Source organism: Saccostrea echinata, unplaced genomic scaffold (genome assembly GCF_033153115.1).
Source record: "Saccostrea echinata isolate AGI-Se365-2 ecotype Australia unplaced genomic scaffold, CSIRO_AGI_Sech_v1 ptg000056l, whole genome shotgun sequence".
NCBI lineage: Eukaryota > Metazoa > Mollusca > Bivalvia > Ostreida > Ostreidae > Saccostrea > Saccostrea echinata.
In genome coordinates this window covers 7,994,109-8,015,975 of record NW_026889805.1, presented here as the reverse complement: position 1 = coordinate 8,015,975, position 21,867 = coordinate 7,994,109, and the positions used below count along the sequence as shown (strand labels likewise).

The following is a 21,867-nucleotide window of genomic DNA, read 5'->3' as shown; positions in this document are numbered from 1 at the left end:
TCTGACTTGAAGAAAGTAAACTACCCTGTCTAGTTATTTAAACCATGTGAGATGTCATTCACCAAATGGAAACGTTCCAAAGACCTGGAATGAAGTCACGTGGTTTTGTTGAAAGTGTGCGCTTATTAAAGGCACCTCCCATATACTATGTATAACAGCACTCATGCCTTTTTCGTCAGTGTATAAAAGTAAATTACACTTCACTCGGCAGCAGTCATTTCTTATTTGTGGAAAATTCTCTAAAATCTATGGTAAGTAAATAATGTTTCTTATTACTTTTTGTGATGCTTGTTTGCAAATTAAGATTAAGGAACACCTAGCATAAATTATATGAAGGTAAAATGATAATGTATTTCAAGCTTTTATGAAATCTGGAAATAAGACACGAGGCGGGTGCTCATTAATAAAAATGATGTTTACCCTTTTGATGCATAAAAAGGGTGGACACGAAAAATATATCCCAATAAATAAAATATTTTCCTTTGAATTACATTAAACTTTTTATCATTATTTCCATGCAACGTTTATGCCTGAGATTTCCTTTTAAAACAAAGAAAAAAAAATACATAAAGTTTGATCAAAGGACACAAATTTGAAATTTAAATTAATTCTGGGGCCTCACTGTTCTGTTGTATGCTCTTTCAATGAACAAAGATTTTTTTTCTGATATGCAGTCTGTTCATTTATTATATCAATTATGATCCCACATTTTGAAGATGAAAACTCCAGCAGTTGACGTCAAAGATGTAATCAAGTTAATATATACAGCTAAATAAATCCATTCCCTAACCTTTAGACCAAACGAGCCAATAAATCAGGCAATATCTCTTGTTGAAGCATCATTGCCTTTCCTATATTGAGATATATCATCTATTGTCCTTTGCAGCTTATCAAACTAGTGAAAACAGCACTTGAAATGAGGGACATTTATATAACGACAAATGACAATAATGACGTAGAGAAAGAGAGTGAAAGTCAAGACTCCTTTACTTCCGACCAGACAATGCAGCTGAGAAGGAGTATGTTTGGAATAAAATCCACTTTGTATAAAAGCTCGAAAAGAAATAGCTTGGAAGACTTTGATGACATTCGGAGCATATTATCTCACAGGTAGCTATTCTTTCAGATTTCTATGTTATATTGTCAGTCAAGTTTTTCTTCTCATTGAGATCTACTTTGAACAGGATATTTAGTATTTCAACAAGTTTCTAACCTGGTTTTAAATTTCCACAGGAACCCCTATGTAAATACATAGTTATCTAAAGTATGTGTAATAGTCTGCTAAAGTGTTGTACAAGTAGTGATTAAAGTTTATTTGATACTCTTCTAGCAAAGTTGAAGAGAACTGGGAATCACATATTAATGAAGACGGAGGAGTTTTCTATGTTGACGTCACAAAGGACGCTGACCAGTCACAGAAGAGAAGACGACATGGACCTGCTAGCGCACGTGCTAGACATCGCCGCAGACGACTAAATGATCATCATTGCCAATGTCATTTTCAACCAGAAAATGAAACAAAATCAGAGATTCGAAACGAAGTCAGGATCAGAAATGGTGTGAATACTCCTTCAAATTTTGATATTCGAACTGTAAATATAAACTACCTTGAAAGTTTGATAGATTATCAATCTCAAATTCTAGCAAGTGGAGAAAATAATAACAATAGAACTACATTTGATGAAACACACAGCACTCCAGAAATAACAACAGATCTTAGACAAATTTATGTGCTGCCCAAAGAACATACCCAATGTTCCCGATTGCACCAAGACTCTTTTTCTAGGATAATTCATTTTCATGCCTACTTTGGAGCTTTTTTGTGCCACCATAACCAATGTGCTCAGCCAAAAGCCGGAATTTTCCAAGGTATGGTAGAGGAGACTAAATTTCTCGTTCAGTATGTGGAACCAGATAGTCCAGCTGCAAAAGCAGGTGTTAAGAAAGGTAAAGTAATATCTTATATATTGACATATATTTGACTTATATATACATGTACCTTAAATTATGCTTTTGCAAAATTTAGAATGTAAATATAGTATTTTTTAAACAATTTTTTCAGGGGATATTCTTCTCTGTTTGGATGACATAGAGGTTTCACTTTACATGGCAGAACGATTACTTGAAAGTCCACCAAAACATTCAGTAAGTAATTGACGACTTTAGAACCCAGTACATCGGTAATCTGAAAAGAGAAATCCTAAAAATATTCTTACATTAGATTTACTTTTTTTTAAGGTAAAATGGACTTTGAAGACCACGGAAGAAATCAATTCAGAGTCTCCCAATCTGATTCTAAAACCACTTCTTGGAGAACCCTCAACAGAACAACTAAAAACTAGAAAGCAAGTTCGGAAGAGTCTATTTCAACTTCTTTCCCGTGGAGTGAATCCGAAGATTTCGTCGTTTTTAAAAAAGCTAACTCAACACTTTGTTTCTGACGTTGAACTCGAGGAATTGAAAGTTAGGTAGTCAAAAATGATTAGAGTGACATCAAAATTTGTGTGTGTTCATTTAACAAGCATTTGGCTGTGGTGCTTTATTATTTAAGAGTTTTTAAGGAATATGTAAGTTAATGAATATTCTGCATTACAACAGAAGAATAAATTCTTACCAAAAAAATGTTTGTTTTTTTTCTGTCATTGTACTCAAGACATCTTCGACTGAATTTCAATTTAAACAATATGTAATTGTTTTATGTGTCATTAATTCAGTAAATACATTGTCCTGCGACCTACATTTTTAAATCCAGGTGGTGAAAAACTAGTAAATTCCCAGACGTTCAATTAAAAATTAATAACCCATAAACACTTCGGCAAAAAATACAAAAGAATATGAAATGCATGTTAGATGTCATTGAAGCTTTTTTTCAGATTTACAAGAACCAATAAAGTATTTTCGATAGAAGGGAACTGGGTACAAATTAAGTGTTTTTGTACACATAGCTTCCAAGTGAACTGAGGCAAAAATTGAAGGTTCACTTCAAACATTGACGAAGGTGAAACTTTATTGGGTGGATCCAAGCAAGCCATCTCGTCTTTTGTACTTTGGTTTGCAGAAATGGTGGTATAGTTCTAACCTTGTAACCAGACTGTCTTAAGATCACAACCAAATAGTTCGAATTTATGAAACGAGAACACACCCAATGAAAGACACTGGGTAGCCTATAGCACCTTTACAAGTTTATGTACCATGCATTAGTGGTCTTTATATAAATTCTTACGAAATGGTTTTAACTATAAATAATTAAGCCCACAAAAAATACAAGGTTAACTAGAATTCAATTATACTGAACTTATTCAAAAATATGGTATTGTTACTATGAGAATGAGAAGTGAAATGGTTTTAAATTTACTTTCATTTTATCAGATTGCTCTGAACCTGAATAAATTAATTATCGAGCACCGATATACCTTTCTTTATAAACACACCTAGAGTCACGCAAAGAATGTCCCTGAAAGTTGCTTGTTAAATTAATTATGATTTTTTAAATTGATATACAAATGAAATCGAGACACAAAGATTTAAGCATAAGGCTACCCCTTTAACACGATTTACCGGCACCAGTAAGGCGTTTTCTTTACATTATCAAAGCAAAGAGACTTTTTCCTGACACCAGCAGATGTTAAAAAACACTTCAAAAGAAATCTATTTTACCACATTATAACTTATCGACAATTGTGTCAGGAGTGCTGCCTGTGTCAGTGTGAGCCCCATCAATTGAGGGTCTGACAATGGCAGCTTCCAGAGCGATAGAGCGTCTGTAGATCAAAACAAACGACAGAAATGGACAGGCAATGCAGAACAAAGAACCCGTGGAAACATTGGTAGGTCGAGTCAATATTTACCTTTCAATTAAACATTACCGTGTAAATCTCCTTTTCTTGTTTAAATGTTATATCAGGAAATTTACCGTTTTACGGACAATGAGGAATATTTCTGAATTAGTTTCATTATTCTGTGGCGTTCCCTGATCCATTCTAATCGGAATATTCTTAAGAAAGAACCTATATTTGTATTTAACATTTAGTTACTTTATACACATATTCTACAATAATACTGGGGTAATTCTCCTCCTGATATTTTTATTGACTTCAAGTGTATTTTGGAAATGCGTGAACCCTGTTGTTAGGAAATCACAATCGGGCCCCCTGCTCCTCGTACAGAAGCCTCTAATCCTCACAAGAATTAATAATCCCCGGAGACTTATCATTTTAAATCTACTGGTCTGAATACTTTAAATTGTAGTAAGATTCTTTTATGCATTGTGAAGAATTTTTTTGCAATTTTGATTGCGATATAAATTGCTATAGTCCAGACTGTCTCTATATTCTTGTCTGAAAGCTATTTCAGGTACTTTAAAGAAATTCATCTTTATTCAACAGCTTGTCAGTAATACAATTGCATTATATATATATATATATATATATATATATATATATATATATATATATATATATATATATATATATATAAGAAATAAATAACAAGTTTAAAAACTTCAATGGGAATTGAAGTGGGTCGGTCACGTGATCAAATCCTGTGAAGGCCGAAGGCCTTCTCAGAAGATTTGATCACGTACCGACCCACTTCAATTCCCATTGCAGTTTTTAAACTTGTTATTTATTACTTATATATACATTTGAAACGGACAATCGAATGTAATCGAATATAAATATTGCACTAACTGCACGTCGTAGATTTTGACTAATTACGCTAGGTGTAAATCGGCTTGAAAAGCGGTTACGCTTCAAATTCATCTGGCAAAGGATTCTGTTTTGAAGGGAATATTCTGTGAAAGGCTACTTGTGATCAATTATAGTGAGCATATTGGTGTCTTGGAATTTTTGTATTCACGAGAACCCATATTCGATGTTTAAAAACACAAGAAACACGTCCGATGTTTGATAATAAAAAGTTGGAGGAATTTCGGTCGGAAAGGGATGGATGGAGACACTTGTCTGGACCAGATAACTTGAAATCAAGTACAAAATTTGATCAAAAACATAAAATCTACGATTTCAGTAAGGCATATTTATTAATTTTTGATGTTGACATGGAGACACTTGCGACAGCTTACATTGTTAAGACAACGTCACAACGATCTCGATGATGGAGGTGTGCCTACCGAACTTCCAAAGTGCAGTGTTTGTCAGCTGTTTGTGGCGTGATTGCATTACATTGATATTTTTCAACAGATTTCAGATTTATTGTGAGTAAAGTTTAATGAAAAAAAAAAAATAGCATTCAGAGGTCTGCGAGAAAAATAAGGGTAAACGTAGAGACTATGCAGCTCAGACATGAAACTTATAACACGTAGTTTTCTATTCTCTATGTTAAATCGATCAAGAACTGTATTAAATACTCGTTTACATTGTAAATAAAATGATTATTATTTTACTTGCGTATCTTGTACATTTTTATGCATGAAAAACATGCTATAGGCCTATTGCTTAGTGGAGTAAGTCTTTTTATGTAGATATTACTGCGCTGTGTGATTAGGTCACGTAATGACCTATGACCTTCGAAAAACTTCATACAGGTATGAAGATATTTGCTCTCTGCATGTTTATATAATAGAGAGATACCACAAATGTATATATATATATATATATGCACAGAGTCACTTTATAGAATTTATTACTAAGGAAGCCCTAAACACTGTTTTCACCGAAGAGATCTAACTCCAGTATGGTACTTTCATGCAGTTGCTGTGATCTGCACTTGGATATAAAATGGAATAAATGGAAATCTTCAATAAATTACACTATTTGAAATAGATCAAAGTATTTGACAAAGATGAAGCAAATTAAAGCATTATTTACAGATATTTTCTCTTTTTTGTTCTCAAATACTTCATTGTCTTAGAACATTTTTCCAGGAGAATAATGGCAGGTACCTTATACTGATAATGAACTAGATAAACTGGATATACATATATACACCTTTATATAATACAATTTTCTCAAAACTATGAAACAAATTAAATTTATTAATGCTAAGAGCTTCCTTTAAGAAATTCTACTTTGGACTTTTCCTCGTCTGAAAAACGTGAAAAAATATGACGAACAGTAATCAAGCTTTAAAAACTAATTAAACATAAAAAAAAAATGAGAATAGAATAAACGAGGACCCCTCAAAACAGCAGAGATAAGATCAGGTGCCATGGAAGTATATCCCCTGTCAACCGGTCTCGCTCTTCTTGATCCTTTTATCTTGATCGGGGAGACGAAGTAATTCACAGACAAATCAGTAACAGAATTATGGTTTAACATTTTATATGAAACGTCCGTCATCATTCAACCTAAAGACAATTGTAAAAGAACTATATAATTTGCGAAATGGTAACTTTAAACAAGATCGTTTATATCCTTGTAATATCAACTCATTTGTCAGTGGTATGCCTTATTTAGTGATTGATATCGATCGTACACAGAACAGCTCTTGTGTATTGCATCAACTGGGAGATGTTAACACCATATGCAGGAGAGAATACCTTACTATTGAAGTAAGGGAAGTTGACAATAATAAAGTTGAAGTCATCACGTGTATCATATACATGTAGTTCAGTTGTTAGATTACCATCAATGCCTGTCTCTGGTAATACATTCAAATATAAAATACATATGTAGAGTCTGCGGTGTCTTTTTTCGAATTCAGTGATGTATCGAACCAACGAATGATTGAAAATGAGTATTGTGTTAAATTTTAAAGTCGAATTCAAGCCACGGCTTGTTTTCATGTAGATTTTTAATATATAAATTTAGCTTCATAAATACGAAAATAGGTCGACTTATTAATGGGAAAAATTAGTACCGATGGGAATTCTAATAGACTGCTAGAAGAGCGGGTTTTTATAGACTACATATATAGTTATTGTCAATGAGGAACTCTAGCATATTTTTAATATCAACTTAAAAATACTTGTGTGAATTTCAACATGACCAATCGCAAGATATGAAAAATTTCTAAGTTTCGATTTTATTGACATATGATAAATACCCTCTTGGTACAAAATATCTGCAATACATTCTGACTTGCTTTTAGCTGTAGTTTTCTCATAGCAAATCTTGTTTTAATTAAACAAAAAGTAAAAGTTATCAGACTTGAAATGAAAATGAGACCAAGAAAGTTTCAGTATTTTCTGACTTACAGATTTACATTCATGGAAATAAAATCAACAAATAAAAGTGATTGAATCCTTAACTGTTAGTAAGAGGGGAGATCTCCATAAAATAGGCAGGAAAAATGGACGATTTGATTTCAATATCTGACTCTCACAAAACGTTATTGAATCACTGAAAAGCCGATTGATGTTTATGAAATAGTTAACCCGCTATAATTGGATTATTTTTTTTCACTGGTTGCAACAATACCTTAATTATTAAGACATTAATACACAACAAATGTGCTGTATTAAAAATAAAATGTGCTGGTGGGTTAAATGGATTAAATTATTAAAAAGTTTATGGGAAAGTAAATTTAATTCAAACTTCTTTTTATTTTATAAATCAAGCACAGAGATATACTTAAAGGGCTTTATTAATAAACCATGTTGGTATTTAGTAAATATGTGCATGTTTTAAATTTATTTTGAATAATTCATAGTCTATCAGACAAGGGGAAAACTAGCAAATTCGTTAATTGAATATGTTCTCAAAAGAAATTTATAGAATCTTTTTAAGGTAAGTGGTTAGTTACTGTTATAAAAAAAAAGGCAGAAAATCTGTTAAACATAAATATTTGTTAAAGTCATTGATTTAGTTTATCTGCTAGACGGCATCATTTTTTCGTATTTGCCCGCTGTAAGTAGCACTCACATATGATCACAGCAACAGTGTGTTTGTCTATTAGCAGGCCCATTACACTCGCGTGTATCCAACCATTTGTCTTTGTTTTAATAAAGATATCGCTGCATTTAGAATCATCCTCACACCTGATTTATTGGACCTAGGATTACAACAAGTATATTTCATTACGTTGTAAATAACCTCTGTAAAGATAAATGTCTGTTTAGCAGAGAGCTACAGATACAATTACAATCAGGTCAGTAACTCATTAAAACAATTAATTTTTAAGTTGAATAGAATCAATTTTCACTCTAAGTACCATGGAAATTTAGAAGTCTGATGTTTTGCTGCACAAATTGTATATGAAAGAAAATTTCAAAGCTTTTCTGGTAATTGTATAGGATGTTCAGTTTAACGATATTACTTTTTACCTAAACAAAAGCATTTCTCTGAACTTCAATGATTTTCATGTACCATCAAGATAAGAATTTTTTTTTATTTTAAAATTCTTTCTCTCAAACCGAAAGGAGACACATAAGTTGAATTTGAATTATATAAGTATAGAAAAATGCAGAATGTTAGAATAAAGAATATCAACAACAAATAGTGACAGAAAAAATAACTTATAACCATCCAAAATCGCAGTTTGCCAGAGTGTATTTTTCTGGGATATCCTGTAAAATCAAACGCATTTTAAGACAATAGTGACAGACCACATAGTCTGGATGAAGTGATCCACCTGTAAATATATAGATCTATTTTATTATCTTTTCTTCTTTGCTTTCTATATTAAACTGCCACTTCCATAAAGTAAAGCAATAAATGTCGAAATACAACTTCATTTAGATTGACGAGGCAAAAAAAGTCATTTACCAAGGTAGAAAGGATAGGTACTCCTAAGGGCAATTGACACCGAAATCAAACTCCTCGTTCTCATACATCGGACCTATTGGGGAAGCATCATTGAAAAATAAAAGTGCCAAGCAAGAGAATTCCATATTAAGAAAGAAAAAAATAATAAAAGATTAAATGATAAAGACAGATTTTGATAAATTTTTATTAGATTCAACGTTGATTACATTATGAATGATAATAAGTATTACACTAGTTTTTAGGACATTAAAATTGATTTTAAAGACAGGTTTTTATCCTAAATAGATGCCTGTCAATTCATATTTTTTTTCTTATGCTAAATAAGTAAAAGAAAAGTTCTACGAATACTTTCTATTTTCAAAATGTTATATATATAGTAATGAATATGGATATTAGCTAAACCGTCTACTGTTTCAAAAAGTACACCCTTGTTCGAAAAGTTTGAATGTACTTTAAGAGTCAATTAAATGCCAATATGTGCATGAGGATTCTGCATTAGATGAGAATGCATGATAAAGCCGATGTTCAACATCAGATATATTCGATAATTCATTATCACCCATGAGTTCAAAATTTTTGAACAAGTCTAAATTTAAAATTCTTATGTAAATTTCTGAATTAATATACATGTATTTATAAATGCGATTTAAAGAAAATGTCTCATCTTTCATACCATGTGTCTGAATAATATTTTCGTAATTAATTGGCATAAACTTTCGATACACACAAAAGAGCATGCCATGGTAATTATCTAACAACACTAAATAATATTTTTTTTTCAAATTTGTTCCTACTTTTTGAAACCTAGGGCCAAATGCACTGCCTGTTTGCTCACGTAGCCATCCCAAACTGAGAAGTATTGTTACTATTTATAGGCTAATGATAGTCTTCCCAGTTCGTGTATTGTTGTCCTTTTTTCAACCAACTGGCAACATTGTGTCAATACTCACTTCCTATTGGTTCTTATTCCTCCCTACTCAAGTTCCCATGGTCTGCTTATTTCATTCTGAAAGTGCAGGTACAATATAATTACCCGTATCCTAAATGCTGAATAAACAGAATAGTGTCACATTTCAATCATGTATTTAGAGAGATGAATAAGATCTTCTATATCGGGGTTATTTCCCTGTATAGACACTAAAGGATCTTACACAAGAATACAAGTCACTCCCTATTTGAGTAATTGATTCCCACAATCGTTTACTTTCACTGATATTATGTATAATAACATCTGCACTTGTAAAAAAGGATGGGTTGACATAAGTACAATTATATGTTATCAACTAAAGAATCAATGGTTCTGTCAAATCTGATCTACTGTATACAGATACGTACGATGCACTTTAAAATCTGAATAATAATCTATTTATACATGTGTTTTAGAATTCAATAATTAAAATATTTTTACAATTCAATTAATCAGCTATGTGTTCTTCAACTCTCTGCAAGATTGATGTGATTAAATTCTCTTAAAGCTTATCTCAACATTTAAACCATGTATGTTCCCCCATCTTGTGACTCCTCAATATAGTATGATATACATGTATAATCATATTTATTTTGTAATCACAGCAAAGTTCTAATATAACCATTACTGTCTTATTGTTTGGATGAAAAATTATTACAATCACCTGTGCATGATTAACTAAATAATCTTTTTAAAACACCGCATACTTTATCATATTAATTCCTTATACGAATGTTAAATTCCAGTTAAGTATTAATATTAACATTTCCAAGTATTTTTCCTTAAGATTCTTTGCAAATTAGAAGATTGTTCATTTTCTCATGAACTACCATGAGATGAGCATGAATATCTCCCGTCATAATACCGTACTTGACGTCAAAACTATAGTGCAAACTGTTTTGCTTTAAAAAAAATGACAGTTGAATGGCGTAACTTGTGGAAACTCATCGGAAAAATAATGTAAATATAAGAAATGAATTTAAGTTTTGAAAATTCATGAGGTACATGTACAAGAACTACAACGCTTCACGCCGGCATATTTATCATGAAGAGCTAACGCGCTTCATGAAAAATGCCGGCGTGAAGCGTCGTAGTTCATGTCCTCATGAATCTTCAAAAATTAAATTCATTTCTTAAATAGATTCTCAAACCGTAAAAATTACACTGGATATAGCAGTGTTCCCAATGAAGTATATTTTAGCTTTAGTGTTTAAAGTAAAATACAGTACACACTTTTTTTTTTAAAATTTCAACTTGTTAAGATTAACTTCATTTAAAGTCAGTATGGCAGTAAAAAAGAAGACAATATAATCTATACTGAGCTTTTGATTGATATAAAAGGTTCTGACTAACATCAAATTCCACTAAAGTCACTGTTACTTCTCACATGTTGTTTGCTTGTTTTGTATTTCTACGGTGTTTTCGCCCTAATACATTTGAATATTTTTGTGTTACTTATAAATATAGTATTATTAAGTGATACATTTTCTTCCCCCATTTTTAAATATATATTTAATTAGTGGACATTCTTGCCCCCCCCCCAAATATCTATTAAAGTACTATCTTTAACAAAACAAAAAAATAAAGACCTTTACGTCTAATCTAAGATCAAGTTTTTGGTAATTTGATACTTTATAATAACTTCAGTGCTTTCTTAAACTCGTTCTGTTTGTAGTTACGTCATGTCAGTTTTATATTTCTACAAGGAACATATGTTCTGTGTATGTAGACTTCAGAAACTCCATATCAGGAAGATCTCTGTATGATATGTTACACAGAAAGCGGACCGAGTTCGTCCATTCAACCTCACTAGGAGAAAACAAAGAGACTTGTCAATTCTATTCATTCATTTAAGAGAGAGAGCTCAGATATACATGTGGCTCATCAACCTGGTTATCGAGTGACTGATATTCATGTTTACCGGATTCTTTCTGAAAGACAGAATGCAATTGTTTTAACTGATGTGAAATTTTTGATAGGAAGTTAGTCTTACTTGCTTTACCATATCGATTCTGCGTCACGTTTAAATTTAAGTATAAGTAGTGTGCAGTCATACGTATACATACGTCGACATAAATCAATGTTTCCCCTACCCTGGGCCTTCAAAAAATGTTAAAAACCTTCATTTAAAGTTTTCGGTTCAAAATTACCTAGTTACAATGGACATAAAAGTTTTTGTTAAAGAATTCAACACGTTTAACCCTAAATTTTTACAGGGGACTTAAGTGGACTCTTGACAAATATCCCAATGACTAAATACTAGTACATGAAGTCATGACATTCTAGAGTAAACAAATGAAAATGATCAAATGAAAATTAAAGGGGGGAATCTTTCAGATTGCAATATATATCCATTCTACTGAATGCAATAAAGAAGAAATTAAAAAGAAAAATGCAAACTTGATCTGTAACTCATCAAAATACACTCACATACCAAAAAATCAGCTCAATATCTGCAAGCGTTTAGGAAAAAAGTGCGGAAAAACAAGTGGGACAGACTGACAGACAGACAGAGGGACAGACAGACAGACGGACGGACAGACTCAGAGGAAACCTATAGTCCCCTCCGGTTTCACCGGTAGGGGACTAAAAAAAAAAGAGGGGGAAATAGTAACAAGAGAACTTTTTCCTAAACTCAAAGAATAAGAATAGGACATCAAATGTATCGAGCTTAGAGCTATTAAACTCGGCAGTGGTTTATTTAATATTCAACATAAGAAACAGTGTTTATAAAGACTGTATTTGTATTTTTAAGACCACTGATGCCTGACCTCTACTCTGGCCTAAACATTTTTGAAACAAAGAAAGAATTAGAGAGAAATCCATTTTATAGGATGCAATATGTATGCCATGCTACTGCATTACATGTACATCCATATAAAACTATGGCATGTCAAACGTTGCAATATTCGATCTTTCCATTTGCATTGTATAATATTCCATTTGTATTGTATAATTTTACATTTGTATTGTAAAATTTTCCATTTGTATTCTATAACTTTTCATTTATATTCTATTATTTTCCGTTTGTATTGTATAGTTTTCCATTTGTATTGTTTTTTTTTTATATATTCATTGTATAATGTTTATTTATATTCTATAATTTTCTATTTGTATTGTATTATTTTCCTTTTGTATTGTATAATTTTCCTTTTGTATTGTATAATTTTCCTTTTGTACTGTATACTTTTCCATTTGTATTGTAAAATTATACAATACAAATGGAAAGTTATAGAATACAAATAAAACGATACAAATGGAAAATTATACAATACAAATGAAAAAATATACCAAACGAATGAAAAATTATAGAATACAAATAAAAATTACAATGCAAATGAAAAATTATACAATCCAAATGAAAAATTTTACAATACAAATAAAAATTAAACAATACAAATGGAAAATTATACAATGCAAATGGAAAAGCTCGAATATTGCAACGTTTGACATGCCATATAAAACCCATATACATTCCGACTTTAATGCAAGCTTTTCATTATAAAACAACTTTTAAATTGTACCAACTGTCTTTAAGATGAGCAGCTTTTCTCAAAGTGTTTACTTTGAGTTGATTACAAAAGTCGAAAAGGCTTTGGTTTTACATATAGGAAAATCACACCGCATTCTAGCTGAAAAATACACAGAATGTTAATTTGCAGATAGTCAGACGCCAAACGGTTGAGATATTTAAATTCAAACATTTGTTCTTAATCAAAATTTGAGAAGTTCCGTAATTAACTCTTATAGAAAGTTTGAAAAATATACATAGTATATGTCTGCTCTCATAACACTAAATCAATGAAATTTCTAGCTAATGTGTATTTCTATAGCAACATTTGAGAAGTTGTTTTATTTTGGTTGTAGGCCTTCAATATTATTTTAATTTATTTCTTGGTTATAGAAGAACTGGAATGACGCAGATTTTTCTCATTCTGAAAGGAATGGAAATCGTCTCCCGTTAGAAACACTTTCCCCGTTTACTTTTATTACATTGTAAGAAAACCAAAAAGGTATTGATTTAACTGCATGTGTATACCATCATGTAAGCATCCTGTGATCTTGAATCATTAGTCAAATCGGAGAACACTTTGTGACAAAAAAAATAAACCTGCATCGGTCGATTAGAAAATGAAACACAAATTGTTTATATGTTAAATTCTCTTTGATTGATTTTATTGAAAGATTAATTAGTGTTCATAGAATTGAGGTTATTAAGTGAAATGTTCATAAGAGTCTTTTTCATAATGAAAAATAAAACGACACTCTATCTAAAGAAAAATCGTCATATATATGATTTATTTTTTAATAATAAAATGAAGATTTACTTGCAAAAAGTACTCAGACATTTTAAAACCGAAGGAAATAGAATTATTTTATCTGACAATAAACTTGTAGCCTTTTTTAAATCAATTTTTAAAATCAGTAACAACTTATATGAAGGAAAGCAAAATTGAAATGAATTTGTATAGTTTTTCTTCTGACTTTTACAGAGTTCTGTGTATGAATGAAAACTGTTACGAATTGTAAAAACATTGAATCAAGATAGGTTTTATAGAATCTGGATGTTCACATTCTTATATTGAATACTAGATAAAACATTGGTTTCTTATGATCCAAAGCAAAACTTGTATAGAGTAACATTAAAAATTGATTAATTAAGATACACTGTGATACATGGAAACTAAGGAGTCGTGAATTTCATTATTCTGCAGTGTGCCTTAATAGGAGTCATTAAATCGAAGTAATCAAATTAAGTTTAAGGTTAATATTAAATACAAAACTGTCGATCGTTTAAAAAATTGAAAAAAAATTCAAGAATGTGACGTGAAATGGAAACAAATTTATTAAAAGAGTATTTTTCTATTCAAAAAATATCATTTTTTCGTTATTTACTGAAATGTTTATGTACAGTATTTTTTCCGTGCATCGCGCTAAGTCATAACTTGAATTATGAAAAACATAAAGATAACGATCTGTGGTCAATCTCATGACTTGTAAACAATATAAAACATATATGCAGGACAAAAACACGTACCTTTGGAAACACTGGAGGTGGGATCAGGAGCTTAGGAGAAGTAAGCATCCTCTGTCGACCGATCACACCCGATGTGAGCCCTTTGTATTGATCAGGAAAAACGGAGTTATCCGTAGTATGATGTGGTATGAAAGGAAAATCTCAATCAAAATACCAGGGATAGATTGTATCTGACAACAAGTTCATTATAACTCATATAGAATTTGCGAAATGTGGACTTTAACGAGATAGTTGAAAGCCCAGTAACATCAACTTATTGATAAGTAACCTGTCTCGGTTTATAAATTGGTCAGTTGTTAGACATAACACCATGTGCCAAGGATTTACTATATTAATGGGGGAATGTTGAGGATGAAAAAAATGAATTCATCTCGTTTGTGATATAGTTTAGTTGTTAGTTTTCATAATTTCACAGTGATTAGTAACTTTGAATAAATATACCGATTGTCCTTGGAAATCAGTGGTGTACATCTATATATAAGAAAGTATTTAAAATTCCTTAAAAACTATTAAAAAAAAACCCATAAATTATTGAAATGTATAAGTTGCATTCTCTCGTAGCTGGAGATTTCTTCATATTAAACATGAAAATATTCCTTCTATTTAAAAGATTTGTTTTATTGAACTAGTGCTATTTTATTTGACTCTCATTTTAGAGACTCAGTGTAGACATAATGAACACCATATAATTATCCTCATAACAACTATTGTCATAGTCTACATCCTTGTAGATTTTGCAATGTTGTTCTCTGTTCTTTTGTTATGAGTTCTATTTTTAATGGAAAGCTAATACACTCCGTGCTATGTAATATGACTACAGACCTTTATCATTAGATATTTCTTGACGACTTTGTGATAAATAAAGCACTTTCTATAGAGGTCCTGTAATTGGTCCTCATATTTTGTTGAATTTCTGCACAATGTGTCCTTACTGTGCATAAGGAGATTTAACAAACTTTTGTCACAAGTTATTTTCCTACACAATAGAGACACATGCAGGCAATTTTATATTTGATAACAATCCTCATTATTTCCATAGAAAGCAACAAGTGCCCAACTGAAATCGTCCTCAGTGACACGGCATTGAGGCTAGATTGCCAATCACAACTTGTTAATGAAGTCTGGATATGTTAGAGGAGCATACTTTTTGCAGATTGCCTTGTTGAACTAGCCTTGTATAACAATGAAAACATTTCTCTTTGGGGAGAAGAACATTACAATGCCCTGTTAGTCTTCGTTTCAGATGATTGGGGCTAGGGTTCGGATAATGAGAATTGGGAAGAATAATCCTTTATGTAGCGATGAACAGTCGGTGCAACATATCACAACATTACAAATCAAACACGTTCACTCCCCCCTTCTTTCAATTCTGTGAAGTTCATTCACAATGCCTTGTTAATTCCTATATTAGTCGCTCTGTGTACACAAACCAACACGCCTCAAAGGGATTTAATTCTCCTCTCCAAAAACTTTAGATTAGGAAAAGTGTTACTCTTAAAATGTTAATTAATTTTGGAGATGTTTTGATGCATGATTTTGTATTGCACAACCCGGAGCATAGCCTGGTGTGGAAATTTAATCTTATATATTTTTAGTGGCTAGGTATAGACTACTTAGAAAAGGGAATGTATAAAACATAAGCACAATATAAAGCTAGAAAATTCTTTTGGAAAAAAAGAAACTAAAGACAAAAAATAGCTGCACCGTTTCATTTATGTTATAGGGAGAATAAAAGAATTCTAAATGAATTCTTTAAATTGTTTCTCATTGCTTTGCTTTGAAAGATTAATTTTATGATTACCTTTTGTTGTTTGAATAAGTGGACAGAATTCGCTTTAACACCCAAAGACGGACATTGAGTGTAATCTCCAAGTCAAAATAAATGTTCAAACAGTCTTTTTCTTAAATCACAGGACGTAAGGGGATTACTTACACCAAATTTCAAATGATCGTAAGCTGAAATCCCTATTATTAAACTTTAAAGACAAATTATATGAAAACATACCTAGTTCTGACTAAAGATTTGTTCGTGTCTTCTGAACAATTGTATAACTCTGGCAGTGGTCCCTGTTGGTGAGAATTTATGGAGCTTCTTGGATTAGTTTAGTCAGCTGGCGGTGGCTGGAGTCCTATTGTTAACATCATGATACACTGACAAGGGGAGATAAATAGGACTTGTCAGTAAATTGCTTTACAAATATATTGCGGAGACTTTTAAGAGATATGAGGAACTATGATATAAATTATGTCTGCCTGGCTCCTTAATTGAGATTTCCGTACCAATAGGTAAGACATTTTATCTTACAAAATCTCTCCCTGTCAACAAAAAGCAACAATAATAAAATTACTTCATATGAGTTCTCCTATTGTGACTTTGCAAATCTCTTTCATAAACCATAAAGTAAAAGGTTGCATAGGTACTGGTTAAAAGTTTTAAATAACTGTACAGTTATGCGCTATTTCGATCAATTTCGGTCGAATTATATTTCTTATGCATTTGATTAAGCTCTATCATTACAATTTCACTTAAAGGACCGACTGGGGTTTCCATTGCGCAATACTTCGCGCATCACAGTAAAATGAAACGTATTTACTCTTCTCACATAAGTAATAAAATAAAACAAAAATAAGAAATTACATGTTAAAAAAATCTAATTGCAACTCTATATGATTTTTTTAAATTTCTTAGGTAGATTGACGTCGTAACAGTGCGTGACGTTATGAAAAACTGAAGTTCTTTAAAAGGGGATCATGAAAATGTTAAAAGAAAAAGTATAAAATATAAGCTCTTGAAATTTAAAACATAGAAATTTGAAAATCTCCGTTATTTTTGTCAATTTTTGTATAAATCTTTTGTATCTGTCATATTTTGTAGTATACTCCATAAAAATAGGAAAATTTCGTTAATTTTGACATTTTGAGTCCCCCCCCCCCCCCCCGGAAACCAGATGGTAGAATTTTGTGTTTCTTACATATAATGTACAATATAGTATTACTCATCACATATTATAATTTGAGTGAAAAGTATATCGTAGTATTTGTATAATTTGCTTTGAAGTGCAAAAAATTTGCATTTTCCCATATAATCCTATAGTAAATGTACCCATATTTTGAAATGGTCCCTAAAAAACACCTAAACGGTAGATTTCCCCTAAACTTAGCATGTACACTGAAATCAATGTAAGTTACATATGGTATGAAATTACAGAGTTTCACTGTTGTAGTTTTCACAAATAAAACCCCAGTCACTTCCCTTAATTCTCTAAAAGTCGTTAATTAAGAAACCTGTGAGGATACTCTGTTTTTCCCTCCCGTATCGGTTTTTGCCGTCACTCAATGCCTTTTTGTAATATTTTTTCTGAACTTCAAATTAAATTTAATAAGATCATTGTAGAAAAAACTTTTGAATTTCGACAAGGTCATACACCTTTAAATGTCCACGACAGTCTCAATATGTGATCTATATGTAATGGGTCTGATAACGAAATTATTTTTGGAAAGGGGTTGACAACATTTATTGGTATCAAACATTTTAACTATGTGGATTTAATTTGTTGAAATACCAGGAATATGAATTATTCTTCGGATTTACTTGGGGCGTTTTTGTCACATAATAAACATACAAAAGAGTGTTATTAAAGATATAATAATTGACAAAATAAAACCAACATGTAATTGTTGGTGAATTGTTTCTTTGGTCCTCTTTGCTCCTTTTACAATAAAATAAGGTTTATCAAATGTATAAGTTTATAATTCAGATTCCACATAAGAGAATAATGTCCTTTATGAAAATTTTGATATTTCTTATGCAAATTTTGTACAATTGTCATGTACAAATTTTGCATAAGAAATGTCAAAATCTTTGAAAGGAGAATAAGCATACAGTGCAGATATTAACTGACAATTGCAAATTTCTCTCTCTCTCTCTCTCTTGTCTACGACACCATGATGGTCTATTTTCCTATTTTCTGTGCTCAAATAACTGTATAATTTTTTTTATTGATTTACTGTCGTAAGGTCGTCAGCTTACCAATTTTGTTTACTTCTTCCAGTATTGATACAGGAATCTCTTGCTTGTTTTTCCCTTTCCAATGCAAACATTTAACCACTAATTACCTTTGATCAATAATAAAAAAATATATATATATTTAAAAGGCCTCGTGTCAGGATCCTACCCTGGTGTATATAATGGCATCCATCTGAGAGAAACTAAAAAAAATTTCAAACAAAGAGGCCTGTTTGTCTGTATTAACATAAACAAAATTAACAAACCATGCATTCGTTTTGAAAGAATAATACCTTAAACTTGAGACCTGTCATTTCTCTGTTAATGTTCAACGATTAATGAAACCAATTACCGATTCGAGTTAAAGCTTAATTAAATATATTCAAATTTGAATCGATAAACAGGGGAAAATCATCAAAAATTATCAGAAAGAAATAATTATCCCTTAAAAAAAAGATTTTAGAAAAATGTATTTTTATTTACATAGGTTAGAAAGTCGCTAAGCGTGTCATGCAAGAAAGGACATTATAGGGTACTTAGTTATGTATATTCGAAAGTTAAATAAAGGATTCATTATGATTTCACGGGTTATATTTCAAAGATTGTGCATAAAGAACAATTACAATTAATTGCTGAACAATAATTTCTCTGTGGTTCATGTTTTCCTCCATCTCTTGCACTTTGCTTGTAGACCCCCTGCTGAATCCCCCGTCATCGTGCTCATGAAGCAATGTCATTCTGTGATGTACATACACTTAGCTTAAGACAACGAAGGCTATTGTTTTACTTTAAATATGAACCTTCAATTAAAAAAAATCGATTGCCGTTGTCTGCGCAGGTAGGAAAAGAGAGAATAAGGCTATCAAGCAAATCATGATACTGTATCAGGCAACATTTTGGTTAAAGAAAATGCATCTTTGCAATGTGAACTCCAATATGGTGTGGTCACCAAAATAGGTAGGTACTTAATCTATAGAATGTTTTTGACACTATGTGAATAGGTTTGGGTACCCAAAGTTTTTTTTAGCATAATAAAGGAAATACTCTCCTTTCATCTAAAAGCAAAAGGTAAGTATTTCATAGACTCGATCTTTTTGTTGCGTTCAAAGACATCTTTGACATCACTGTCAAGATGACAAAAATTGAGTGCATATTTCGTGTAGCAAAATTTACAGATGAAATTGATACATGTACATTAATTTAGCAATGAATGAAACGAGAATATTGAATTTTAATTGTTGACAATTAATTTTCTTCTTTATCTTAAACTAACTGTTGTAAATAAAAAGGAAAGACAGCTGAAATTGACGTGCAGCTTCCATCAAGCAGACTGAAATTGACATGCAGCTTCCATCAGATAGACTGAAATTGACGTGCAGCTTCCATCAGACAGACTGAAAGGGACGTGCAGCTTCCATCAGACAGACAGAAATTGACGTGGAGCTTCCATCAGACAGACTGAAATTGACGTGCATCTTCCATCAGACAGACTGAAATTGACGTGCAGCTTCCATCAGATAGACTGAAATTGACGTGCAGCTTCCATCAGACAGACTGAAATTGACGTGCAGCTTTCATCAGATAGACTGAAATTGACGTGCATCTTCCGTCAGACAGACTGAAATTGACGTGCAGCTTCCATCAGATAGACTGAAATTGACGTGCAGCTTCCATCAGACAGACTAAAATTGACGTGCATCTTCCATCAGATAGACAGAAATTGACGTGCAGCTTCCATCAGACAGACTGAAATTGACGTGCAGCTTCCATCAGACAGACTGAAATTGACGTGCAGCTTCCATCAGATAGACTGAAATTGACGTGCATCTTCCGTCAGACAGACTGAAATTGACGTGCAGCTTCCATCAGACAGACTGAAATTGACGTGCAGCTTCCATCAGATAGACTGAAATTGACGTGCATCTTCTATCAGACAGACTGAAATTGACGTGCAGCTTCCATCAGATAGACTGAAATTGACGTGCAGCTTCGATACCTGGGACATAGTAGTGACAAAACATTTTTCCGTTTAGGGTCTGTTTTTTTTCTCAGTGACCTCAACATATAACAATCCCATGAAGAAATGTTATGTTTTATTTATCAGATTTGTACATTTCTCTCATGCATTACGTAAATACTTATCAATATTGCTGATGACAAGCGTATGATGTCGAGGTTTATCCTGTCATGGAGTTTTCCCCGCTCCTTCTTCCTTTCTGTTGACAGTTATTTAATTTGACAAGGGGGAACCCTTCTGTCCATTAAACTGATTTAAAATCTATTAAACATTCTAATTTCGAGACATAATCACTTCAGGTCTACTTTTATGTGACAGCACGTGCAATTTCTGTCGCGGACTCCCTGTAGCAATACGGTTACAATTTTTGATCGACAGGAGGCTCCTCTGACATCCGTTATGCTGGGTACAAAATCATTACGGCAATTACACGGCAATAGGGCACAATAGAAATCACTTATACAGATTAAATATGACAATCGCCAACCAACTCTAAAATCTAAGTATTTAATCCGACAAAGAGTCTGTTGCACGGTAAGATGACACTCTAATTTCGGTCGAATTCTTGTCTCTCTATGGCACTTTTTTGTTCGTGATTTGCAATTCTTTGAACTGTACAAAATCTTGTGCTTAGTTTGAGAACTAGCAATAAACAAAATATTAATACGGTGATCAACGTGGTATGGGACTTTTGTCATGAGATGTGAATTTAGATGGATTCTTTGTTAGTTTTAGTCACTTATTAACAGCAATTAATCATAACTGGGAACATCATTAGGACGACCTTAGTAAAACTGGGTCTCGCAATCATATTTCAAATTAATGTCGAAAGATGAGAAACCAAAATTTCAGAACTCTTCCGGTTTTCAATCGAGGCTATTTAGACTTGGTAAGATATTTCCAGGTGATAAAAGGGAATATCAGTATAATAAGCCGCTTTGGTGCTCACAATATTAAATATTTTGCATTCGTAATTGTAATTTCGGTAACCCATTTTTATAAAGGATCCGAGGTACAGGTGCATGAATGCACTGCACTTTTTTGTCATTCTTTTGATAGAAGAAAGAAATAAAGACCACTATTAATGCATTCGTAGCTATTTTATCTGTGTGCTGAATGGCCTGAAATGACTCAGATGAATCTTTCGTTATTATCTTTGAGCGAAATTTGCTAAAT

At 32.0% G+C, this 21,867-nt stretch overlaps 1 protein-coding gene across 1 annotated transcript; it reads left to right on the top strand.

Moving 5' to 3' along the window:
* The first annotated feature begins 204 nt into the window (after positions 1-204).
* On the top strand, positions 205-2,602 carry LOC133173108 (uncharacterized). Its single transcript, XM_061308038.1, has 5 exons — positions 205-251; positions 887-1,110; positions 1,331-1,947; positions 2,063-2,145; positions 2,239-2,602. Exons 1-5 carry the CDS (start codon positions 249-251, stop codon positions 2,470-2,472), a joined length of 1,161 nt encoding a protein of 386 aa, XP_061164022.1. The 5' UTR covers positions 205-248; the 3' UTR covers positions 2,473-2,602.
* Positions 2,603-21,867: the final 19,265 nt, after the last annotated feature.